Below are 22,373 nucleotides of genomic sequence, written 5' to 3'. Positions count from 1 at the left end.
CAGAAGGCGCTGGGGAAGGCGTTAAGCCAAGCTGGGAGGCAAGCCCAGGGCCCTGTCGTGTTAAGTCAAGCTGGGCGTTGACCCCAGCGCTTGTCTGGAGCCCCCAAGGCCTGGCCAGGAGGTGGGGTTCACTCCAGGCTGAGGTCCGGCATCGCCACCACGCTGGCCGGCCTCCTGTGGCACAAGGCAGTGAGGAGAGAGCCCCAGGCTAGTGCTGCTGGGCCGCTGGGCTTGCCAAGGCTGATTAACCAAAAAGGGGCAAATGTTTATCAGGAAAGGCCCCCGTAAAGCAACATGAGTTATGTGGTGTCTTCTCAAACTGTGTTTTACATGAGATGAAGAGGAGCTTTTGGCCCTGTTGAGAAGAACAACCGTTGTGTGTGTCCCAGCAGAAAAGCTGAGGGATGGTCCTTTTTTTAGGGTTTAGAGACAGGGACAAGTTCCTGTGGGGTCTTCCCCTGCCCCCATGATTCAGATCATTTTGAGATGCTGCCTTTTCTCCTCCCCCAGTATTGGATATTCTACCACTGTCCTAAAACAGCCATTATTAGGACTTTGTGTTTTGGTAATTGTTTAAGATAGTTCAAATTTTATAACAGTGCCTGTAATAGCCTCATACAATGAGGTCACATGCAACCAGTTCAGACCAAATAGCAAGACTTGGCCTCAAGCCCAGTGTAATAGCACTATAACACTATTGCTGGCTGCAGGGATCCTTCCATACCCGTCGCTGTTTTGTTCTGGGCTACTTTTCACTAAGAGATAAGGATAAAACACAATGCTGTTACTTTTTTTTTTTTGCCTCCCCAGTGAAAAATAACTTAAATTTCTAATCATGAATGGATGCTGTGTTTGGAGGAACAGTGTCCAAATGTTTTTCCAAATGAGAAATTCACCTCTGTCACATGCTGCTCTCAATGTGACTGTGTTGGTGAAGTAAAATACAAAATTATGTTTTCCATAGAATTCCCTGTATAGGATTACCACAGGGGAAAAAAAAAGTATTTAAAACAAGATTCTTTGTGTACAAGTGATGGGCATGGCCAGGAATTGGAGGCACATGCAAACTAGGATAGAGACCACAAATATACAATGCTGAAACAGGAGAGGAGTGTGGATGCATGACAAAAATAAGATGGAGATGAGGCGGGAGTCTGAATATGACTGAAGCTACAAAGGTCTTGATGTGTATTTGGAAGGATTCCCTTCCACGTACTCCCAGCCCAGGGATTTACAGAATTTTTTTTGGCATGAGTTAAGTTCAAATGAATGGTGATGGTGCAGCCAAAATTATTTCCACCTGGAGAACAAAATTATATCTCACACTAGGTTTTTAATATACCATTTCACTGCTTAAAAACAACAGGAGAGGTGAATGACTGGACCTTCAGTGATAGATTTCTGATGGTAGAGGGCTCTCTGATCTGACATTTGATAACAAGATGCAATGGTAAGACATTGAATCTAAGACAGATTCAAACCAGGAACCAGGAGCAAATTTTTAAAAAGGGTAGTCAAAATTGATTTTATTGTGATGTATGGGGGACAGGTATGTGCAGGGACAGAACCATGTAGAAAACAAACCTATCAGAAGATGGGTCCATCAACTCATTGCTAAGGTACGTATTTATCTTCAAAGAGTTATATGAAATTTATGATCTGAAGAATGCAGGAAAGAGAAGGGCTACTGAAAATTAAACACTGTTTAAATTAATTGTCTCAATCAGTGTCAGCAGACATTTGCTCTAAAATAATTTGTATCTCAAAGGTGTCAAGGGTGGAACCCACAAAACTCCTCTTTAAAAATAGACTTACATCACTTCAAAGACCAGAGCAACTCTGCTTAAGATAGTAGTAGTATTGGGCTTCTTTAGGCTTGAGGAGTCCAGCACTTGTCACTGCATTACAGCTATGCTTGCTGGGCGTACCAGATACAGCAACCAGAATAGTCCAATGGTGCCAAGAAGCACAGCAGTCGCAGCCAAGAACGCGGACACAGAGACGAAGCTTGTTGATTGGCACCACGGGGCAGGAAATAGAAGACTTTATACTTTTTACTGTACTGGTAGTCTTTTTAATACATACCAGTTTTAGAATACCAGACATTTTTTTCTATCCTTATCCCAATAAACACTTCCATTAGGACACAGACCAAAGAAGTAATGATATGGTATTACTGCCAGTCCAAGTTTAAGATTGGTTACATATAATCTGAAATCTGTGGCTGTTGGTTGCATGCTATCTGCTATTTCTGTCTATATCATGTTCCTGGGTGCAGGAATTTGCATTCATTAGGTAAGAGTGTAAGCCCTACAGCACCTCCTGATTTAATTTTTCCAGGAATCGTTGCACTTCAGATCTGTCTATTTACACCTAGGTTGTTCTTTCTGTGTGTGTGTGTGTTCTTACAAAGCCAGTTTAGGCTGATAAATAAAAAACACAGGCAAATGGCTTGCTCTTTTTTAACATTTTTAGGTTGTTTCCTTAGACAAAAATGCTGTTCAAAACCATAAAGGAATGATTTTGCACCAAGTTTTACGGTTTGAATACTGACTGATATTTGATAATGGTGAAAGAAGTAGCTCTGCTTTGAAAGCCACCAATGCACAAGAGGCCTTTGCAAAAATTTCACTCACTAGTTGTTATTTCTTCATGTGAATGCTGATTTTCTTTTACATGCATCACCTGTGCTTTGGTTGCTTTTTAAAGCTGTTTATGAATGTCATGGTGTCAGTTAATGAGCAAGTCATTTCAGTACAACCTGAGTTCTGCCTGGTTGTGAAATTTCATCCAGAAGTTGAATTGAAAGTTTCTGAGGTTTAAGAAATTCATTTTTGTTGTTTCCTTCATTTCTGTTGCACTTCTGGTTTGGGGAGAGAAGCGGAAGTGGAGAAAAGATATGAAAGTGTCTGTTTTTGCAAGATTTCCAGTTTCATTTTGCAGGCCCAAGGGATTCAGATAAGATTTAGAAACCATACAACTTCTGGAGTAATCTCCCAAAGTAAATATCAGAAGTGTTGTCTCTTGAACAAAGGCAATTTGATTGAACAAAACATGTGAGACACAGGGGAAAACAACAGAAGCAGCAAAATGGCAACATATCCAGGATTTACATATGATATGTTTAATGTTATTTTCAAATATATTACAGCAAATCTTTCTTCAAATAAAAATTACTAATTAAATACAACATTTAAAAATCATGACAAATTAAGGCTTTGCTGTGAATATTTTCAGAAGTGGATTACTGAACAGGCTATCACATTTAAAAAACTAACCAAAGCAAAAAAAACCTATTTTCCAGGCTCAAGTGCAGATATTTTCATTTACCTCAAATCGGGCTGCATGTGTCCTACTGAAGTCATCCGACAATTTCGACGTTACAGTGAAGAGACGTTTGATTTACTGATAGGAGGTCGGATGGTAGAAAGGATGCTTGAAAAGGTATTTTCCTTCTCCTCTAGCTGAGAGTATAAGCCTCCAGCCTTCACATGAAGTACTCCAGAGAGTTGCTGCAGCTTTTTGAGTCATACTAGACATCTAGTTTTAAAGATATGTGGCAGAATTCTCTGTGCTGGCCAGTTGCAGGTATTCCAGGGTACCTGATCGGTAGCTAGCTACCCGTGAAAGCTTCTGTGTCTTAAACCCTTCGTTTTCCCTTTTCTGAAGAATATTTGTTATCATCTCTGCTAAGTCATCTTGTAACCGCTGCTGATTCTCCCTGAAAGTGACAGGATAGAAAAAAAAATCAGTGATTCACATGTTTTTAGTGATCCCCAGATCCCCGGTGGTTTTTAAACATTTCTATCCTATGTTTATCTTCATGACATTCACACACTACTGATAGAAAGTGTGGCCTACCAAAGTCAGGTTCTGGATTTGAGAATAGAACTCAGGATTTACATGTGATTTTGCCAGATAGTACAGCTCGCTTTTTCTGCACAGGAGGTCGTGTAGCTGTGTCATTATCGACCTTAAAAAAATCTCAGCATCATTTGCATGAAAAGGAAGACATGAATTAGATCAACTCCACATCAAAATAGATTCTAGCTCTCAACACCATTACTGGTGCCAGCACTTCCACTCTTCAACTTCAGGTGGCCTTCAGTAACAGAGTTGCCAACTTTTCATAAATTTCTGCAGTGTGTCTGGCTTTTGCTGGACTGCCCCACATATGACAATTTTAAGGGGCAATTTTATCAGTCACAGCCTATATGAGGAAGCGAAAACAAAAACATCACTGACCACAGTAATCCAGTTTAAGAGGTACTTTCAATAGTTGAATTCCAGAAGAATTGCCAATTTGATAATTCTGATAGTCTCAACTGATCATACGAATTCAAAAGAGGAGTTCTGAGTTTACAAAAGAGTAATTTCCTGCTCGGCCAGAGGCGAACACTTGTACTTTATATAATTGCTTCAAGTTGTACTGAAACACTGTCATTTCAAAGCAGATGGCAGCAAATTCCCACTTAGTAAAGAGCGACTGTACACAGGAGTTTAGAGCAGAAAGCGAGGAACTTCCACATTTAGTAAGTTTGCAGGAAGTAATGCAGTACTCATATGCAAAATACACATGAAATAAATGCAACCAGTTATCCTGACTTCAATTTTGCATAGTTTCTCAAAAACAACACTTCCACTCTTAATATATTTTATTCAATACTAATGCAAAATGATAGCTCAGTTACAGGACATCAACCTGTCCTGGTTTTGGCTGGGATAGAGTTAATTTTCTTCCTAGTAGCTGGTACAGTGCTGTGTTTTGGATTTAGGATGAGAATAATGTTGATAACACACCAATGTTTTAGTTGTTGCTAGGTAGTGCTTACACTAGTCAAGGACTTTTCAGCTTCCCATGCTCTACCGACTGAGAAGGCTGGAGGGGCACAAGAAGCTGGGAGGGGGCACAGCCAGGACAGCCGACCCAAACCGGCCAAAGGGATATTCCATACCACGTGATGTCATGCTCAGTACATAAACTGGGGAAAGCTGGCTGGGGGGGGCCGTGCTCGGGGACTGGCTGGGCATCAGTCGGTGGGTGGTGAGCAGTTGCACTGTGCATCACTTGCTTTGTGTATTATTATTATTGCTATTATTATTATTCAATTATTAAACTGTTCTTATCTCAACCCATGAGTTTTCTCACTTTTACTCTTCCAATTCTCTTCCCCCATCCCACCGGGGTGGGGAGAGTGAGCGAGCGGCTGTGTGGTGCTCAGTTGCCGGCTGAGGTTATACAGAGGTTATACACAACCTCATATTTTTTTCTTGATAACTTATCTCTTACATATTAGAAAGTAAGCTTTTGTTCAATTTTTAAAGACTTTATGCCTGTGCCATACTACAGGAACTTTGTCCACCTCTTCTAGCAGAATACTGCTCGAAATCCTCAAGTTTCATTCTTCCTACGAATTCCCCAACAAGAGCTCACAGGCATAACATGGTATTACAGAGAGCTGCACATTCAGTTGCAGTTATCCTCTCACTATACTGTCACGCACAGGTGCCATTAGGACTAAAGTTTTGGGAATATTAATGTTTTTCATTTTTCTGTCCATCTCTTGCACTTGCCACATCAGCAACTTATCCTGTAAGTCTTATTTCCCTTCCAAGGAAATTAACCTGTTAAGCGCTTATATATACAAATAACCTTCAGCACACGCGTAGTCCCATGTCATTAATATTTACACATGTTTATATGCACATACACTGTTAAGCCTCTAACTACTGAAGGCAAGTTGAGTGGTATAAAAAAAACACAAGTGCCAGGGAGGAACAGTGAAGGCTAAAGCACAAAGACTGGGAATTTTTCTTCACTTTTCACATATAAAGGTCATCTTACACAGAAGGAGGTGTTGGGAGATTGTATTTCTTGTCCTCAGTACCCGTCAACCAGTAGGTAATCTCTGTTCCTCTGCCCTAAATATGCATGGCAAAGAAGAGAAAGCACAATTTAGGCGTTAGAATGCAATTTCCTGTAGTTAATTTACTTAAATAATGCTATATTGCACATTGCCGTGTTTGCCTTTGCTTGTTTTCAGTAACTGATGCTCACAGCAAAGGATTAAAAATCAGATGTGAGAAGAAGAATAATGGGGGAGATGCAGCTGCACACCCACTCCCGTGTTCCATGACCTGAAACACGCCATGGGAGAGGTGAGCTGTGCTACCTGCCATCAGCTCCCAAATACAGACATCTGCCAAGTGTAATAGACTGAAATAATTGGATTGGTAGATAGACAGCCAGATATCAGAGCATGAGCAAATTAACAATAGATTCAGCTTTCCTTCTATCAGATTAATTCACTCCACAATTTTCTGTTACAAATTGTATGTTTCATTTATTCTCCACATCTTTATGTTGCTTTAATTTATGACTTAGGGAACTCTTAATTGTCTGCATTGTCTTTATAGAAGTGTCTTCAACCACTAGACTGTGATACCAATTGATCTGTAACCCTTGTTGCCCAGCTGTCAATTAAGTTGTGGGGTACTCTCAGCTGTATACTACTTTTATACTATCCCTCTTCTGTGTTCATGCCTGCGCATGGTAAAGGTTACCTTCAAGTACGTTTCTCCTCTCACTTCATACTGGAATTGGCAGTCTGTTCTTTTCAGGATGTTAATAGTGGAACCACTTAGATGAATCCTTAAAGCTAAAAAATAAAGACACAATGAAAGCTCAATCTGGAAATGTACCACATAATCATATTAAGTATATGTGAAAACTGGTGCTATAGCAGAAGCTCCTCCAATTATTATCAACATAAATTCTGAGAGTCAAATTAAATGAGAATCAATTACACCGCTGTACGAAAAATCTGACTCCACTACATAGCATTGTATCTAGGGAGGAATAGCTGGTACAGCCATTGATCTGAAATACAGGTGACCGTGGTATCTGCAGTATTTAGATGCCAAAAGGGAAAAGACTAATTGGGAGTGTCCTATACAGAGAATAGTCATGTGAAGACACTGGGCAGAAGGAAGACAAACTGGCTTTTGGCGCAGTTTCCTAATGGTGAAGTTGAAGACATAATTGCTTCAACTTAAAATATGCAGTCAGCATATTTACACAACAGAGCTGTAATACAATTCTAGGTCGAACTAAAATCTACCATTCATAGATTAAAATTAAATCCTAGACATGTAAGTATCATACCTTCCAGAGGAACTCAGGCAGCGAACCAGCCTACGTACTCCCTGTTACCAGCACTGAAGCATGAACAAGGAACAATTCTTTGCCCAGCAGGACAGTGAAACAATTGGTAATCAAAACAAATAGGGCTTCTAAACCTTTAAAACTTCTGCGAGCTGATAATAAGTTGTTCTCAGCTGAAAATAGACACTTCAATCACAAACTAACCAATAGCCTTTGGTCCTGTCACACTGACAGCTAAAATTAAATCCTTACGCAAGCCTGTGGATTCCATCCGTGAAGCTGTGTTCACTGTATCTCCAAACAAACAGTAACGAGGCATTTTTATTCCAACTACACCAGCCGCACATGGACCTAGAAATGGGATGCAGAGAATGAAAAAAAGGTGGATCAAGACACTATTTGTTTGGAAGGTGTCTCACAGTTGCAGAGCAGTGCAGTACCTGCTGGAGCTCTGCACTCCTCACCGATGACAGTACTCTGTACCTCACTTCCCAAAGTATCTGGTGGTCTCCCCTTCCACTCCAAACCAAGCCTAGCTCTGTTTGTCTTGCATAATTCAATAAGAGCATAAAAAGGACATGGCTGCACAGTGTTAATTGTATTTAAACACAATTTTTGGCGAAAAAAATACAGTTACTAACTGTCAGTTTTGGAAGCAAGAGGAAAAGAAAATAAGCTTCATTATGGAGGGGTGCATAGTGGTGCCTCAAAGGGTTTCCCAGTGGCTCAGTCGCGTTCACAATGTATTCCTCCCCTGGCAGCTGATGTTCAGGTGGTTGTTGAAACAAACAAAAATGAAAAGATAAAATTTCCCGAAGTACTTGGGAGTTATCTGCTTGAGCTATCTGCAGTTCCCCTTTGAGAAAGATTATTTTTATGGATTAATTAAAACATGAATTCCCACATAGGCTTGTCAGAACTTTTGCCTCCAAAAGCATAAAATACAGGCCTGAGTTTTGTGGCTAGACAAGCATATCTGGCCATGGCTGATCTCCACTTTGGTCAGGAAGGAGCGATCTGCGAAGACTTATTTGATACAACTGGCTTAATCATACCAGGAACAATGGCAGTCGCTCTTCCTAGCTACTGGCTTAAGCTATGAATTAATGCGTATGGGCTATTGCACTACGGGGGAGCAAACCAGTGGCTTATTCACTTCTGTTGCTCTTCCCCCAGGTACATTGTTTTCAACCTGATTCTTCATGAGGAGAGCAGCTGTGTATGATGTACTACCAGATCTTCTATGGGTGTCTATTCTGTTCAAAAACAAGGCAACAACATTATCATTGTTGATCTACCACTACTGTGTACCAGAGTGAATTCCAATGCGAATCCAAACAGGCAGACCCGGCAGATGTCTCAGTTCAAAAGATCCCATGAAGCTGAGGATGTCCAGAGCCATCATGGAGATGTCTACTGCATGCCGGTTGCCATTCCTCTTTGGTAAACCACTCACCACCATGTAAGCATCACCAATGGTCTCCACCTGTGGAAACAAAGTTAGAACTCACTACCTGCAGACATAGCAAAATACATATTTAGTTAAAAGCAGAAAGGTTTTATCAGATCCTCTTGTTCATGATTAAACATTTCTTCCTTGGACAGCAGGATTGATTAGTTTAAGGTAGCTGACACCTTTTTGGTATATGAGTGTTTATAACTGTACCCAGCATTCCAGTTAATGAATCTGTGACCACCTAGTATAGAAAATTTGGTATAAGCAGAAACATTGAAAGCATATTGAAATGAGGTAATCTTGACCTGTTTTTCTCTCTTTTGTCTTCGCTTAGAATGCAGATTCCCAAATCCACCACATCATCCAATTTGATTTGTGTGTCCCCTGGTTGTTAACTGAGCAAAAGTGCAGAGCTAATCACCTTGTAAACATCATGATGGTCAAGAATGTGGTCAAAGTTCTTGTAGATATCATTCAGCATATCTACCACCTCCATAGGGGTGCTGTATTTGCAGAGTGTGGTGAAGCCAACAATGTCACTGAAGTAGATAGTGACTTCTTCAAATAGCTCTGGCTCTACGAGGCCAGTCTCCTTCAAAGACTTTACTACTGGCCTGTGGAAATAGAGAAGGCAGGAAGACAGATAAGTAGTTTGTGTTTAATATTAAAGGTATTTTTTCATGCAACCCAACCACATCATTGCTTTCTGTGTAGGAAACATCAAATACTTTGCTGAAAACTGCCACTGTAATCACATTTTTGATGCCCATAATGCCTTTCAGCCAGGGACCTCAAAGCACTTATTAATGTTAATTAATGCGCTACAGCCTTACAAAATCCAAGTGTGTTAATAGCCATGAGGAAACTGAGGCATAGGAAAATGAGTTTCTTGGCTAAGGTCAGAAATAGGGATATTGAGTCAAATTTAAAACTGAAATTCTGAAACTTCTGACATGTAGACCTACATTCTACCCACATAATAAGTAAGAACAGACATATTTTTCTGTTTCCCCAGCACAGAAGTAATTTCGTCCTGATAATTACATCACCTCATCCTGATTTCAGATGAGATATCGTAGTCTCATAGTTTTATGGAACAAAAATTCAATACCATGACAGTAAATATCTATTCAGAAGGACCTTCATTTTCTTGCATTTCTAAATCCAGGAAAATATCTGTTCCTAGCGGAGATATTAGAAGAGAATGACTGAAAGAGACCCAGAAAATTATAGGTGTTGCACAATGCTGTGTTCCATCTACAATGAGACAATAATAGAGGAACAACAAAGAGTGGAAGGACACATGGATTCCTTGCCGCATGGCCTACACAGCCAGATCATTTCAAATTTTCCCCAAAACTGGATTGAACAGGCACTTTTTTTTTTTAAGATGAGTCATAAAATCAATACCCTGACTACTTAAATACCCTTGAAACTAGTAATGACATACCAGGATAGTTTTCCTATTCCAAATGTATGCAATACCAAAATTACTGGTATTACCAATATTATAATATCAATAATACTTGTCCAATACCATACTCTGAAGCATCCATCTAGCCCAGTCTGGCCCAGTATGGCCCAGCCCACCTCAGCCCCTCTGTTGCATTGCTAAAGCCCAGCCAGAATTTGGACTGCTCTCCTGCTCTCCAGCTGGAGACACTCCTACCTAGCAAGGTGCTGGAGCAGAACAGAGCTCTGTGATGTGGGATCACTGTAGATCTATGTGTTCCCAGGAAGGCAGTGAAAAAGAAGTTGGTGCTGGAGAGGGAGAGGTAGAGGAAGATAATGGGTCCCAGTACCATCTTGGCATGAAACTCCACCATAGGGTGGAGACCTCAGGGACAGCTGCTTCTTCTTTCCTCCCTAGCAGGATCAGATTAGAGGGGAAGGAAATAGAAGACTAATATTAATCCCAACCCCTACTCTCCAAGAATCAGGTGATCTATGTACATAAAATGCCAGTGAAAATCCTCCTGACCAGTTACCTTGGAAGTAACATGAAATTAAGCCTGTCTGCTCTGTCTCGCTCTGCTTTGTACAGCTCTGTCCTTTCCTCCACCAGGTGCTCCAGGTTCCGGGAATACAGCTGTAGACGCCGGATCAGGGTATCCATGTAGCTTTCATTGGTCTGGCCATGGCAGTTACTGCGAGTAACAGAAATACACAGGAGCCAACAAGAAAGGTTGATGGAAGCACATTGTTGAGAGAGGCAAAAAAGAAGCAAAAAAGGAGCAACAGAAAATGTCTCCAGTGTTTGACTTCCATGTAGTTAGAATGCAAAGTGCCTCAAGTGCATCATTCTTCTGCTTGCTTGGAGGGCTTATGTATATGAATTGAAAGTCTGTGATCTCACTTGGAGCTGGTAATTCTTAAAGCACCCTTAAATCACCTAGCCCTGATAATATTGTTAACTCCAGGTTACCTTGGGTAATCCATGAACATTCATTTGTAAAAAGTAACTGACAAGCTCGAATCCTGAGAGGAGGCTAAAGATAGTAGGTAGAAAATTGCATATAACATTTAGATGGGGACTTCAGCCAGAAGGATTAAGACAATTTGCGGCTGCCTGTGTAGAAGACAGAACAATTCAATGGAACAATTAGCATCCCCTGGGCTAGTTTTGCTCACAAGACCCTGCAGACTCCAGCCTACTAACTCCTGGAAGCAGAAGTATGGTGACATGAGCCACTCATAAACCTTGTTTTTCTGGGCAGCCTGCACTCACCAAAGCAGTCTGAAAGTAGATGGGGCCAGGCTGACTGGAAGAGTCAGATTAGTATTGTACCCAACTAGACTTTAAAACCACTCTTACTTTAAACAAATCTTTATGTCAGGGATGCACCATCTTAGACTCTCCATGAGAACACTGTGTTGCATGTGGCAAGAGGCAACCTCTTTGCTTTTGTAGGACAGAGGCTTAGGAGCTGAACCAGGATGTCTTTCTATTCAGCTGCAGTAAGATTGTTCCAACTGATATATTCAGTTACGCATAGTGCAGTTGTTCTTCTGCCCATGTAAAGTGTAAAATGATGTGAGTACTGTTGGGGTTTGTTGATGAGGAGTTTTAAAAACTGAGGAGCAATTTCCTAAGAGAAGTGATTAAAAGCTCACTGTTTGGACATCAGAATAATTAATTCAGACCCAACTCTGTAGGAACAATACAGCATTGGCCAGGTGAAAGGCCTGTATAACCCCACAGGGTTTATCCAGCTATGGCCCTTATTATCCCACAACTTTATACCAACAAAACCCTGTAATTAATACTTCTGGTGAGTTACAACCCAACACTTCTAGTCAGCTTAATTTGGGACCATCCAAACTCATTTATGGCACAACCCAGCTCATCCAAACTTTCTAATCATCCTCCAAACATTTATGTGCATTCATTTCCCGAAACTTAGATGACATGAGTCACTATCCAACTCTTGACTTGAGACAGGGGGTGAATTACTTGAATGGTTTAAATCTCTAATTATCCAGCTTGCTACTTTCACAATGTACCAATTTGAGGTATGATGATCATCTTACCCTCACTCAGCTAATACATGCATAGATGCTAATGTACACACATGTACATATACATACACATGTGTTCACCTACTTTTCTGCCAAAGAATAACAGAGGATCTAAGTGAAGATACTCAGTTTTTCCACTGACTGAATCATAATCACATCAGCTTACATACTTAAAAATATGAGCTTTGTAACACTTAAGAGGAGTTTGGAGCATCGTAAAAAACGGAGCCCCTGCTGCTCACCTGAATATTTTAGCCAGAGTACTCTCAATTTTCTTAAAGTCAGGCCTTTTCTCTGGATCTTCCTCCCAGCAGCTCTTCACTAGTATATACACCTTTAAACAAAAATTTAAGGAAAGTCCACCTGAGTAATGGATATAGAAGGATAATGGTGCTAAACAGCACTAGTTCATCAGGGAATTTCCAGTTACTCTTGACCGGCAACATATTAAAATGTGTGACTAACTGTTTTGAATCTATGGTTAGGACACTCATTGCAGGCATCTTAAACTTAACTCTGTGGTGACTAGTGACATGATCTTAATTTGAATTTGCAATACATAAATGAAAGGCAGGTAAATGGATCCAGTCTTGCAGCTGGTGCCTGATACAGTTATTGACATGGAGGTAAATGCTGTGGTAATTATATTTCCAATATCCTGAGTTTGGGATTTTTCTGAAACTGGTGATTCAGCCAAAAAGAATGGGGTTCATTGCTGAATATGTGGATGTCTACAATACAGACATTTTCACCTGAGCAAGAAGCCTTAGGGGCTATATAATCAGTGGAGAGAGGTATATTTGAGGTGTGATTCATCCCATCTTAAAGATATCTCAAGTAGGTCAGAAGAGTGGCACCATATAAGCGTCCATTTCTTTCCAGTGAAATAATTTTCATGAGTTGTATTTCATTTCACTCATAACAACTATAGAATACTGTTTTTTCCCATGAGGTTAGGTCATTTGGCATAAAATGTGCATAGCTTTCATCCTCCCATGATCATGAGCTCTAGTCTGGCCAGGACTTCCGCCCTTCACCCAGAAAATGGCTTAGTTAATTATTAGCTTACTTCCATCTCTCTTTCTCCCACTGTTTCCAAGGACAGGTCTGGTCGGAAAGGCTTCAATCCTTTGCCACTCTCCACTCTGTAAAGTTTCTCTAACACAGGAAAAAGATGCAAAGTTTTAAACAAAAAAACATAAGAAGAACACTCCTTGTGGATAGCGTCCTATGATGTTATGAGTTACTGTACAAACAGAAGCCTTGAAGACAGTTCCCTCATTTTGATGTGAATTTCAATTTTGGAGCTTTTCTAAATATATGGCACAAGATCAAAACAGGCTGGCTTGAAGGCCCCTGAAAGCAAAATGAATAGGAATGTACATGAGTATTTATTGGTCACGGTAGACATAGTTATGGCATCTTCCCAAATGAACGTTAGGCATTATTAGTGTGCCTCTCAGCATGAAGTATAGCTATAGTAAAAAACAATGTGAAAAGCCCATTGTGACTTGATCAAAAGTGTGGAGACATACAGATCTCATCAGAGCAGTTCAAATCATCCTGCAGATGCTCAGCTTCCTTAAAGCTAGGCTATTAATGTATATGGCTTAAAAACATTGCATTTGTTAGCTCATTTGTAGTCTTATTAATGAAATCCCTTGTATGAAAGTTATTTGGATTCTGAACAAATCAGAATGCAGGCTGCATTTGCACAACTCGATTTAAACACAGTAAGTGAGAGCTAAAGCAAAAATATCTCGCTCTGTCCTTCTCCTCCAGACTTCAAGAGTTCCAGAGGGAGGGAGTTAAAAAAGAGAAGCAATTTTTTACCTCTGGGGGAGAGAAAGAGAAACTGAAAAGGATCCGTGAACAAGCGTGAAACACATTTATTAATAATGTCTGATTATATTTGAGAGACAATTTTACTGAAGGAAGCATATAATGAGATGAGGAAGGTTTGTAATCGTGATGGTATGTGCAAGTCTAGAGCAGCTAGGGATGCCTAAGCATGCCCAGTGTGCATGATCACCCTAAAAAGATGCAGTAGCTTCCAGCTTTGTGGTACAGAAATTACAGGCTAGAGAAGGAGCAGGAGGCTTGAGTCTCCCAAATGCTATGGAGTGGAGAGACTGCTAAGAAGTCTTCTGTGGGCTAAGAGACAGAAGAATCTGTTAAAGTCTCATGTATGCAAGAGGAACGTGTTGAATTTCCATGCTGCACACACACCTGAGAGCAGAAGTAACAGCAGCTATTAACAACACTGCGTTAGCCAGTGGCAGAAAGTAGTGGAACAAGGAGGCAGCTTGAACTGAGCGTTGGTACTTGACAAGATTTCACAGTCTTGAGCAGTGAATGAGGTGTTTCTGCAGAAGAGTGGAGCAACCAGATGGCCTAACAGCTGTCTCGCAGAGAAGTCAGTGAAGAGGACTATGACCTAGTTACTTCTATACATTACAATCCAGTTCTGTATGCCCATCGTCTTTGTGGGACTTCTTTTCTCTCATTAGTAGTAATATAGTTGTATGTTAAGTTGATTGATACGTATTTGCAGGTTGAGAAAATTGGCTCACTGAGCACCTGGAAGTTGAGTTTAATTTTCCTAAGTTGGTGGATGGAGGCTAGGTACGGGTTTTTTTAAACAACTCTTTCAAAATCTGAACACAGTCCTTGCTGCTGCCAGTGAACTCCCAGAGGACCAGTTATATCAGTTGTCCTGAAATATCAATATCATGTCTCCTAACTTGCAGACATTAACTTCTGATAGCCTAGCCATTGAAAGACTTTCTGCAGGAGACTTAAAATCCAAATGAATCTAACATGCAACAGGGACATTTCTTTGCCCATTACCATTGACTCTAATTTGGTATTCTTTTCCTTCTTCTTATCTTAGATATTTGTAAATTAATGGTCACCCCAGGTTTGAGCTACTCTCTTCCAAAGTTAGATGATGCCACAAACAAAATTCAAAGGTGTTTGAATAAGTATGGTCTGCCCTCTTGCTGCCTCATCTTGGCTAATGAATGAATCCAGACATTTAAATGAGGAGCCACTTCAGCAATATATAATAACACTCATTCCTTTCTGTTACGTGAAATTTGATGAACTGCTGAAACTAGGCTGAACACATTTACTCAAACTGCATAATCAAAAATAATACCAGAAGTCATTAGGTCAGCAATATATATCTTAGATAACTACTAATGCTTTTAAGGAAAAAGCTTTGGGGATAAAACAATCTCCCCACTGAATGGAAAACTCAAAATTTCAACTGAAGTTTACAAAGCAGATTTTTTTTTAAGTTTCACTGAATCCAGTCTTACTAAACAGGCTTCAGGCCCATTAAGTTTATTGCTGTCTTACTAAACATGCTGATATGTGTGACCATCTCCAGCAACAGCACCTAGAGGTGCTAAAAATTCTTTCAGTTGGATGGATTAACCTAATGCTATTTGAAAGGGACAGTCTTTCTAAAAAGACAAAATGCAGTGTTAAGGAACAGGTCAAAGTCAAAACAAGGAACTGGACTGTGACTATGACAGCCAGGGTCAAACACAGAGCAGTGAGGATACCACCACATCTCAGAAGAGCCCAGAAACACTGTGTCTGAGGCTAACTTAATAACCATTAACATAACACAGAAAGACTGTAACTGCTGAACAAACAGTTAAAAGAATGTAGTTTGCTATGGATTTGCTTTGCAAGTCAAAATGGGCAAGGAAGAGCATTGCTCTTTCCTTTCTCCATCTATTTTGGCGATATTTGTAAAATCCTTGCATTCATGAGGATTATGCCTGCCTCTTCCCAAGAAAAAGGAATAGAAAGACTTCCATTTTCTCTACCTTATCTTAAGCACGGAGTCCTGAAAAGTTTGCTTGAAGGGGACCAGGCATTTCTAATCTCTTTTAGGTCTACATTTATATTAAAGAGTTGGTGATGTGAAATACTGTGTTTCCCCAAATATGAACATAGATTTGCGATAATGTAGGATGATGAACGTACCCCAGAAGTTATTCTCAAAGGTAACTCAGGAAAAGAGCTATTAGGCTGTCCAGCTGCTGCTCTAGATGTTTTAACAAATGAGAGGTGGATCTATCAGAATGACTCAGAGGTAAAGGCAATGTCTAAACTTGTTGTTGGTAACTGTCACTAGGAAAATCCCAAACCCCCACATGCTTTTATGTCAGTTCTAATATATAATATTGCCTGGATTCTGGGAACTGGGATTGACTGGGCTGTTAGCCACTCAAAAACAATGTCACAAAATGCACAAAATGGGGTTTAATGGATGTACTAGGAGGAGATGGTTTTTCTGACAGAAGTTAAATTACTAAAGTTAATTGTGACAGGCTTGAATAAAGTCTGAATTGCCAGTGTTTAAGTGCCAACTGTTCTTGTGTCATGCTGCTGAGTTTTTGTTGTTCTGTGTTGACATTGCTGATTTACAATGCCTAATATGAGTGAATTATTATATGTTGTGCACAACTCATAATAGAAAAACCTTTGTGGCCTTTAAATGTTACAGTAAGTCTGGACAGCATTGTATTATGTTAACTTCTGTAATGCTGTGGCCAAGGTGAGAAGGGAGGAGAAAGGGCAAGAAAACTCAGTGCAAACTTTATTTACAGAAAGAATAAGGACACTTGCCCCCACAGTGAGATCCTTCAAACAGACTCTTCATTCATTACACAGTGAAAGAAACAGCTGTTCAAGCAGCTGTCAGAGACAGTGCCTTTCACAAAATGTGGAGAATGGGCCAGTTACAGCTACACTATCCCAGAAGGCTGCAATAGAGGAGAAATTTGTGGATTTACCTTTGTAGTCCCGGCATTGTCCAGTGTAGAAGGTCTCCCTGCGTAGGATGATTTCTTGGGCAATGATCCCATAGCTGTACACATCACCCTTCTGAGATACATCAGCGTGACGGAGATGCTCAGGAGCTGTCCACAGGTCTGAAGATCCAGATGACAACAGGGGATGGGGTAAAGGGGGAAGGGAGAGAAGTAATTGAAAAAGGGTGATCCTTCTCAGAGCATCCATTGACTATAGTGATATTTCCTTTTACTCTTTCCATATCAAACCCAGAGCCCACTGGTACTGTTTATTTCCTATTTTAGCATTTTTCTTGAGAAGTTGACATCAATACACGTTAGATAAACCTCTGATGTGGTAGTTTTCAATTGTCTGGGATTTGCTGGCCCTACTATTTTCCACTGTAGATGCAGACCCTCACACCTCCAGAAAAGTTATGGTTATTGGCAATGAACTTGCTTTTCTTAGCTACCTTTCATGGGCACCGTAGAAATAGCCTATGCATCTGTATAAGACCAAGGAACGCCAGTGCTATGAAAAAAAAGCTGAGCCATAAATTATTGAGCTAGATGCATGGAGTTTGTTATACAAGATGTCAGATGAGAAGACTCTAATATTTCCCAGTGGCCTTGATATCATAAATCTATTTAAATAATTCTCAAGTGCTTTTGAGCCTGACATAATATTACTTGCTCATAACCAGTTTCTTTCTACAGAAATTATTAACCTGTATTTCTAGTGCAACAAGCATCACTGTACCTCAAAACCAGAATGCTGCCATGGTATGACAGTTTGTTATGACATGCTGGTGATGTATCATAACAGTGACCTGAACACAGTGACCCTGAAGACAGTGTTATGATATCAGGCTGCAACATCCAGCCACAATGAATCTGTAGATCTCTTGTGAAACAGTAAGTTTTCTTCAAGAAATCTAGTAGCCAGAAATTTTGAGGCTGCTTGTCAGAGCATTTATCTTATGAGCAATGAAAGAAGAGAAATACATTACAATGTAATAATAATATAAATTTAAATATGAAATTTGTAAAATGAAGAATGACTAGAACATTTACATTCAGTGCACTTTTCTTACTCTTTATTTATGTTCTCATTGCTACTCTTGACCATGTTTGAGTCTGAATGTAAAAATTTTCTTTCAACCCAGTTGCAACCACAGTTTCTTCTCAGGTTATATACTACAGTTATGGCATAGTGCTGTGCTTATTATACACCAAGGTCTACCATACAGATTCAGATGACATAATTTCAGATGGGCTCATCTTTTCACTCAAGATCAAGTAAGAAGGAAAAGATGAGTAGAAAGGAGTGCTGTATTTTACCGAAATTTCCTCTGAGTATGAGATGGATAGAAAATGTAAAGAAAAGCTGTTAAAATTATTCCAATCTGATTGAACACATATTGCTAGATTCCTACCTAAGGAATGAAAAACATTAAGGTTATCATTGCCTATCATTACAGATTTTTTTAAGGATGATCAGAGTCACAAGTGTTAATGTTTAAATCACAGAGCACTGTGGTAACACGTGCATCTGATCAATGACAAGATCATGTGGTACTTAACTCCTTTTTTTCTTCACACAAGTTCAGCATTACTGCTGAAGAGAGCTGTTTGCATGAAGGCCTTGGATGCTGAAAATGTTTTTTGCAAATCAGCCACATGTGAAATCTCTGTTTTCTAAACTGTAAGTTGAAAATTCATCTTTCCTTTCCTTCTCGCCTACACTGCCCAATTTCTTTCTCTACCTGCTAATAATTCTCTTTCATTGTGTTATTTAAGTTAAGACAGTGTTTTCAGATATCATTTGTATGATGGCTGCTATATGAAACAAAATCATATTGTATGTTTTGTACTGTGTACAATATATAATTAGGCCCTACTGGACTATGAATATAAGAAAATTCCATTGGGTTGGAAACCATGAAGGAGAGTCCAACTGGGTACTGTTTTTACCTTTCCTTGGAGGCAGAATTGAATTACAGCCAAAATCAGTGATCTTCACTACCATGCGATTGTCTACTACACAGTTTGTGGATTTGAGTCGACCATGGACTTCAGTTTTGCTTGAGTGCAGGTAAGACATCCCCTGTGGTTGATAATAAAAGAGGAAGAAAGCAAGACTACGTGTGAGACACTCAGCAGTTACCAGACTCAACAAGAATGTGAAGTATTAGTGTAATATCTATCCAAGTAATTAAATTGCCTTCATCGGCAATGGATATGCATAAATCACAATTCCCTGTCATGGAGGGAAGCAAATATTATTTTACAGAGGAGACTTTCCAAGATGACAGGAACAGTCAATGTTAAGAAATGAGGAGATGGACCATTAGAAGGATCACGTCATGGAAGACCATCCTTCCTCTTAGTTAACAGAAGTCTGACATAGCATCTTGGGTTTTGGTAAGATTAGAACACAATTAAGCAATTAGGAAAATCTATTTCCTCCCACATAAGTTTTGATTTCACTTGCAATGAATGCTTTCTTGGTAAATTTAGCACAGATTTGTTGGAATGTCACACAAAAAAAGTGCTTCTGACTACATGTTCATCCAATGGACACCATAGGTGTGAGAGGAATTGCTCTTTATGCCTGTATTGTCTTTGAAGATTACCATACACCAGAGACTTCATTCAGAAATGCAGCAGATCTTCTTCTGCAAAGCAGAGGGCTAAAGAGGGGCCAATGCAGAGAGTGTTAGATGATGCACTAAGGCTTATGTAAGGCAGGGGATCAGATCAGACAATCATAAAGGTCTCTTCTGACCTGACTGATTATGGTTTTCTCTGTACTAGTTAATACATATCAGCTCTCCATGAGCTAAACTCGGAAGTGGGCACCATGAGGGCTGGCCGATGCAGTTTCAGCTATGTTTCCTGAGATTTAGACTCCTGACTCACAACACACACAGGCGTATGAAGGTGTGTAGTTTGCCCCTTTTTACTCATCACCTCTGAATTTATCTCATTTAGTCTAAGACACTCGAATAGAGTGCAATACATGAGAAGGGGCCAGCACTGAGGCATAGCAGGAAAAGAACATTAGTAAGTGGGCGTAAACTGAAGAAGGGAGTAGGTATGCTAATTTGCACCCTCTTCCTATTGTTTATTCTGTTTCATCTCTCTCTTCTGAACTACTTAATCTCACACCTATTTATAGGCTGCTGCTGGTTGTTTTACTTCCTATAGTCCTCTTTTCTGTAGCTCAGTATATGAAGCACAATCTATATTCTGTGGAAGCCAGAACAGGTACATCATATCTGTTTAGTTTCTTCTCTGAATGGTCTTCCACTTAGACTCCTACATGTATAGCTCATCCTCTTGTATGATAACTGGTAGATAGACTTTAATCAAGGTTACATAGCTCACGTGGTCATGAATACACTGTATGACATGCTGGGTTTTCTCTCCTTTGGTACCTGTATTTGGGAACGGACCAGCAAATGCTACAAGAGATCACTGAGACATGAGGTGAGTTTTGGGCACAGTAGATGAATGTCTGAGACACAAGCAGCCTGCAAGAGATGCAATCCCTGGAGAATGTTGTTGGACTGGTTATCCTGGACCTATCTAGACCATGCCAAAATTTACAGAGACTGTGTGCACGCTATATCCAAGGAACATATTTCTTGATTAAGCAGCTTTTATCATGCAGCCCTGATGACACTATCCAGGATGTTTTGCCTGCTTTTGGTCCTATTTCCTCCAGCTGCGCGTTCTTCCAGCACCTGATTTCATCCAGGAAATATACCGATTGCTACAGCAGAATTCCTAATCAGTTTCAGGATCAAATGGCAGGCAAAGGTAATTTTTATTTCCTCATACCAGAGCTTTCTTGTTAACAATTTCTGGAGCAGAAGTCTTATAGATGTGCCTGATAAAATTTTCCTCTTTCCTTCCAACTATCCTCTGCACCTATCTGAAAACACAGAACCTATTAAGAACCCACAATGTGATTTTCAAAATTTATAATGACTTTCAGCGCAGTACTCCTAAATCCTTGAGGCATTCTTGTAACCTCTGCTCTGAAGCTCTGAAGCTTTAGTTCTGACTGAGAACCCTTTTCCTGACACAGTGCAAGAATATTACAATCCCTTGCACAATATCCTACAGCAGCCCCTTATTTAATAAATAGTGTTGCAACGACAGTGTATGCACTAATAACTGCAAGGCTTGATTACTGCAATTCCTTCTTAGCAGACCTTTCATCAGAGCTCTTTGGTCACATGTAACCAAATCCATGTAGCTACAGGTGGTACCATCAGACCTAGAGACAGCAAAGATAGAAAAGAAAAAAATGGAAAAAAAAGGCAAAAAAATGTAAATGGAGCAGATTTAGGGCTTCCCTTTGCCTATGCCACCTCCTCTAGTGGACTAGGGGATGCTCTAGGAATAGTCACTGCTTCGCTAGCTGTACCAGGGAATAGAAATGATACAACCTCCTCTGTTCAGAAACACTGATGCAGCAGCTTCTGTGCCAGATGAAGAGTAGGTGAAGTACGAGGACTGTTTGGGCAACGATAAAAGCGGGGTGTAGGAAAATGGTGGTGTGGAGAGGGAGGACCATATCAAAAGGAAGACAGAGAAACTGCAGGAGCTGGTCATAGGGATTTTAAGAGCTTGGAGAGCTGGGCCTGGGCTTGAAAAGGGCAGATGCTGGGATGAGAGGAACTGGAGCTGAAGAGCTATGAAGTGACTTACGTAAAGCAAGAAGCCATTCAAGTAAAAATAGACAGGGTGCCTGGAGGCTGGGAAGCTGTGGTTTGGGAAAAGCAATACAAGAAGTTCATGGAAATGTCTAGGTCCCAGGGGCTCCACCACAGCATCAGGTCAAGGAACAGGAGAGGCTGGCAGATCATCCAAATGACAGTAAGTTTCCTGATATTCCTAGGTACATACAAGTTTTCGGGAAGATTTTGTGAACAATCTCTACTAACATGGCTAAAAATGCTCAGGAGTCATTCCACAGAACAGATGTGGTGTGCCACCTATCCTCAGACTCCATGTCCCATCCCCATTACCAATGGTGCAGTGAATGACTGGTTGTGAAGTCCCGGTCCCAGTGCAGTCACTGGGCATTTGGTCACTCCCTTCAGAGGGACTGGGATTTCTCTCTCCTTCTCGTAAACAGAGCCAGTACTAATCCCTATTTTCTTAGGAAACATCTGAAGGTGAACTGTGAAGGGTTAAAAAAGCCTGTGGTTTTTGATATGCTCTAAGGAGGAAAGGAAACTCCACTGATGCTATTTAAAAATGAAACTTAATGCTGAACGTTAACTGAACTTGAAAGTCATTAACAAGGCCAACAAACTGTGACAATTTGGATTAAGGAGGCTTTAATAAAGAGCAAGATTTTCAATATCTCTTTAGAACAGACACAGTGGAGTCATTCATCATGGGA

The 22,373-nt window shown here is 40.3% G+C and overlaps 1 protein-coding gene across 1 annotated transcript in view; it reads right to left on the bottom strand.

Annotated features, from left to right (window-relative positions):
- Positions 1-3,230: 3,230 nt before the first annotated feature.
- The window catches only part of GUCY2C (guanylate cyclase 2C (heat stable enterotoxin receptor)), a 47,428-nt gene continuing 28,285 nt past the window's right edge, over positions 3,231-22,373 (bottom strand). Inside the window, exons 17-27 of the mRNA XM_009322854.1 lie at positions 18,926-19,058; positions 16,955-17,092; positions 13,210-13,298; positions 12,383-12,474; positions 10,610-10,768; positions 9,043-9,235; positions 8,477-8,651; positions 7,418-7,516; positions 6,565-6,659; positions 5,846-5,922; positions 3,231-3,721 (exon numbers count right to left, since the gene is read on the bottom strand). Coding sequence (XP_009321129.1) covers positions 3,547-3,721; positions 5,846-5,922; positions 6,565-6,659; positions 7,418-7,516; positions 8,477-8,651; positions 9,043-9,235; positions 10,610-10,768; positions 12,383-12,474; positions 13,210-13,298; positions 16,955-17,092; positions 18,926-19,058 — 1,425 coding nt within the window. The 3' untranslated portion in view covers positions 3,231-3,546. The remainder of the gene's footprint in view (positions 3,722-5,845; positions 5,923-6,564; positions 6,660-7,417; positions 7,517-8,476; positions 8,652-9,042; positions 9,236-10,609; positions 10,769-12,382; positions 12,475-13,209; positions 13,299-16,954; positions 17,093-18,925; positions 19,059-22,373) is intronic.

The sequence above is a fragment of the Pygoscelis adeliae genome, unplaced genomic scaffold, assembly GCF_000699105.1.
Source record: "Pygoscelis adeliae isolate BGI_AS28 unplaced genomic scaffold, ASM69910v1 Scaffold60, whole genome shotgun sequence".
NCBI lineage: Eukaryota > Metazoa > Chordata > Aves > Sphenisciformes > Spheniscidae > Pygoscelis > Pygoscelis adeliae.
Note: the sequence above shows the minus strand (reverse complement) of the source record. Positions and strands in the feature narration are given on the sequence as shown.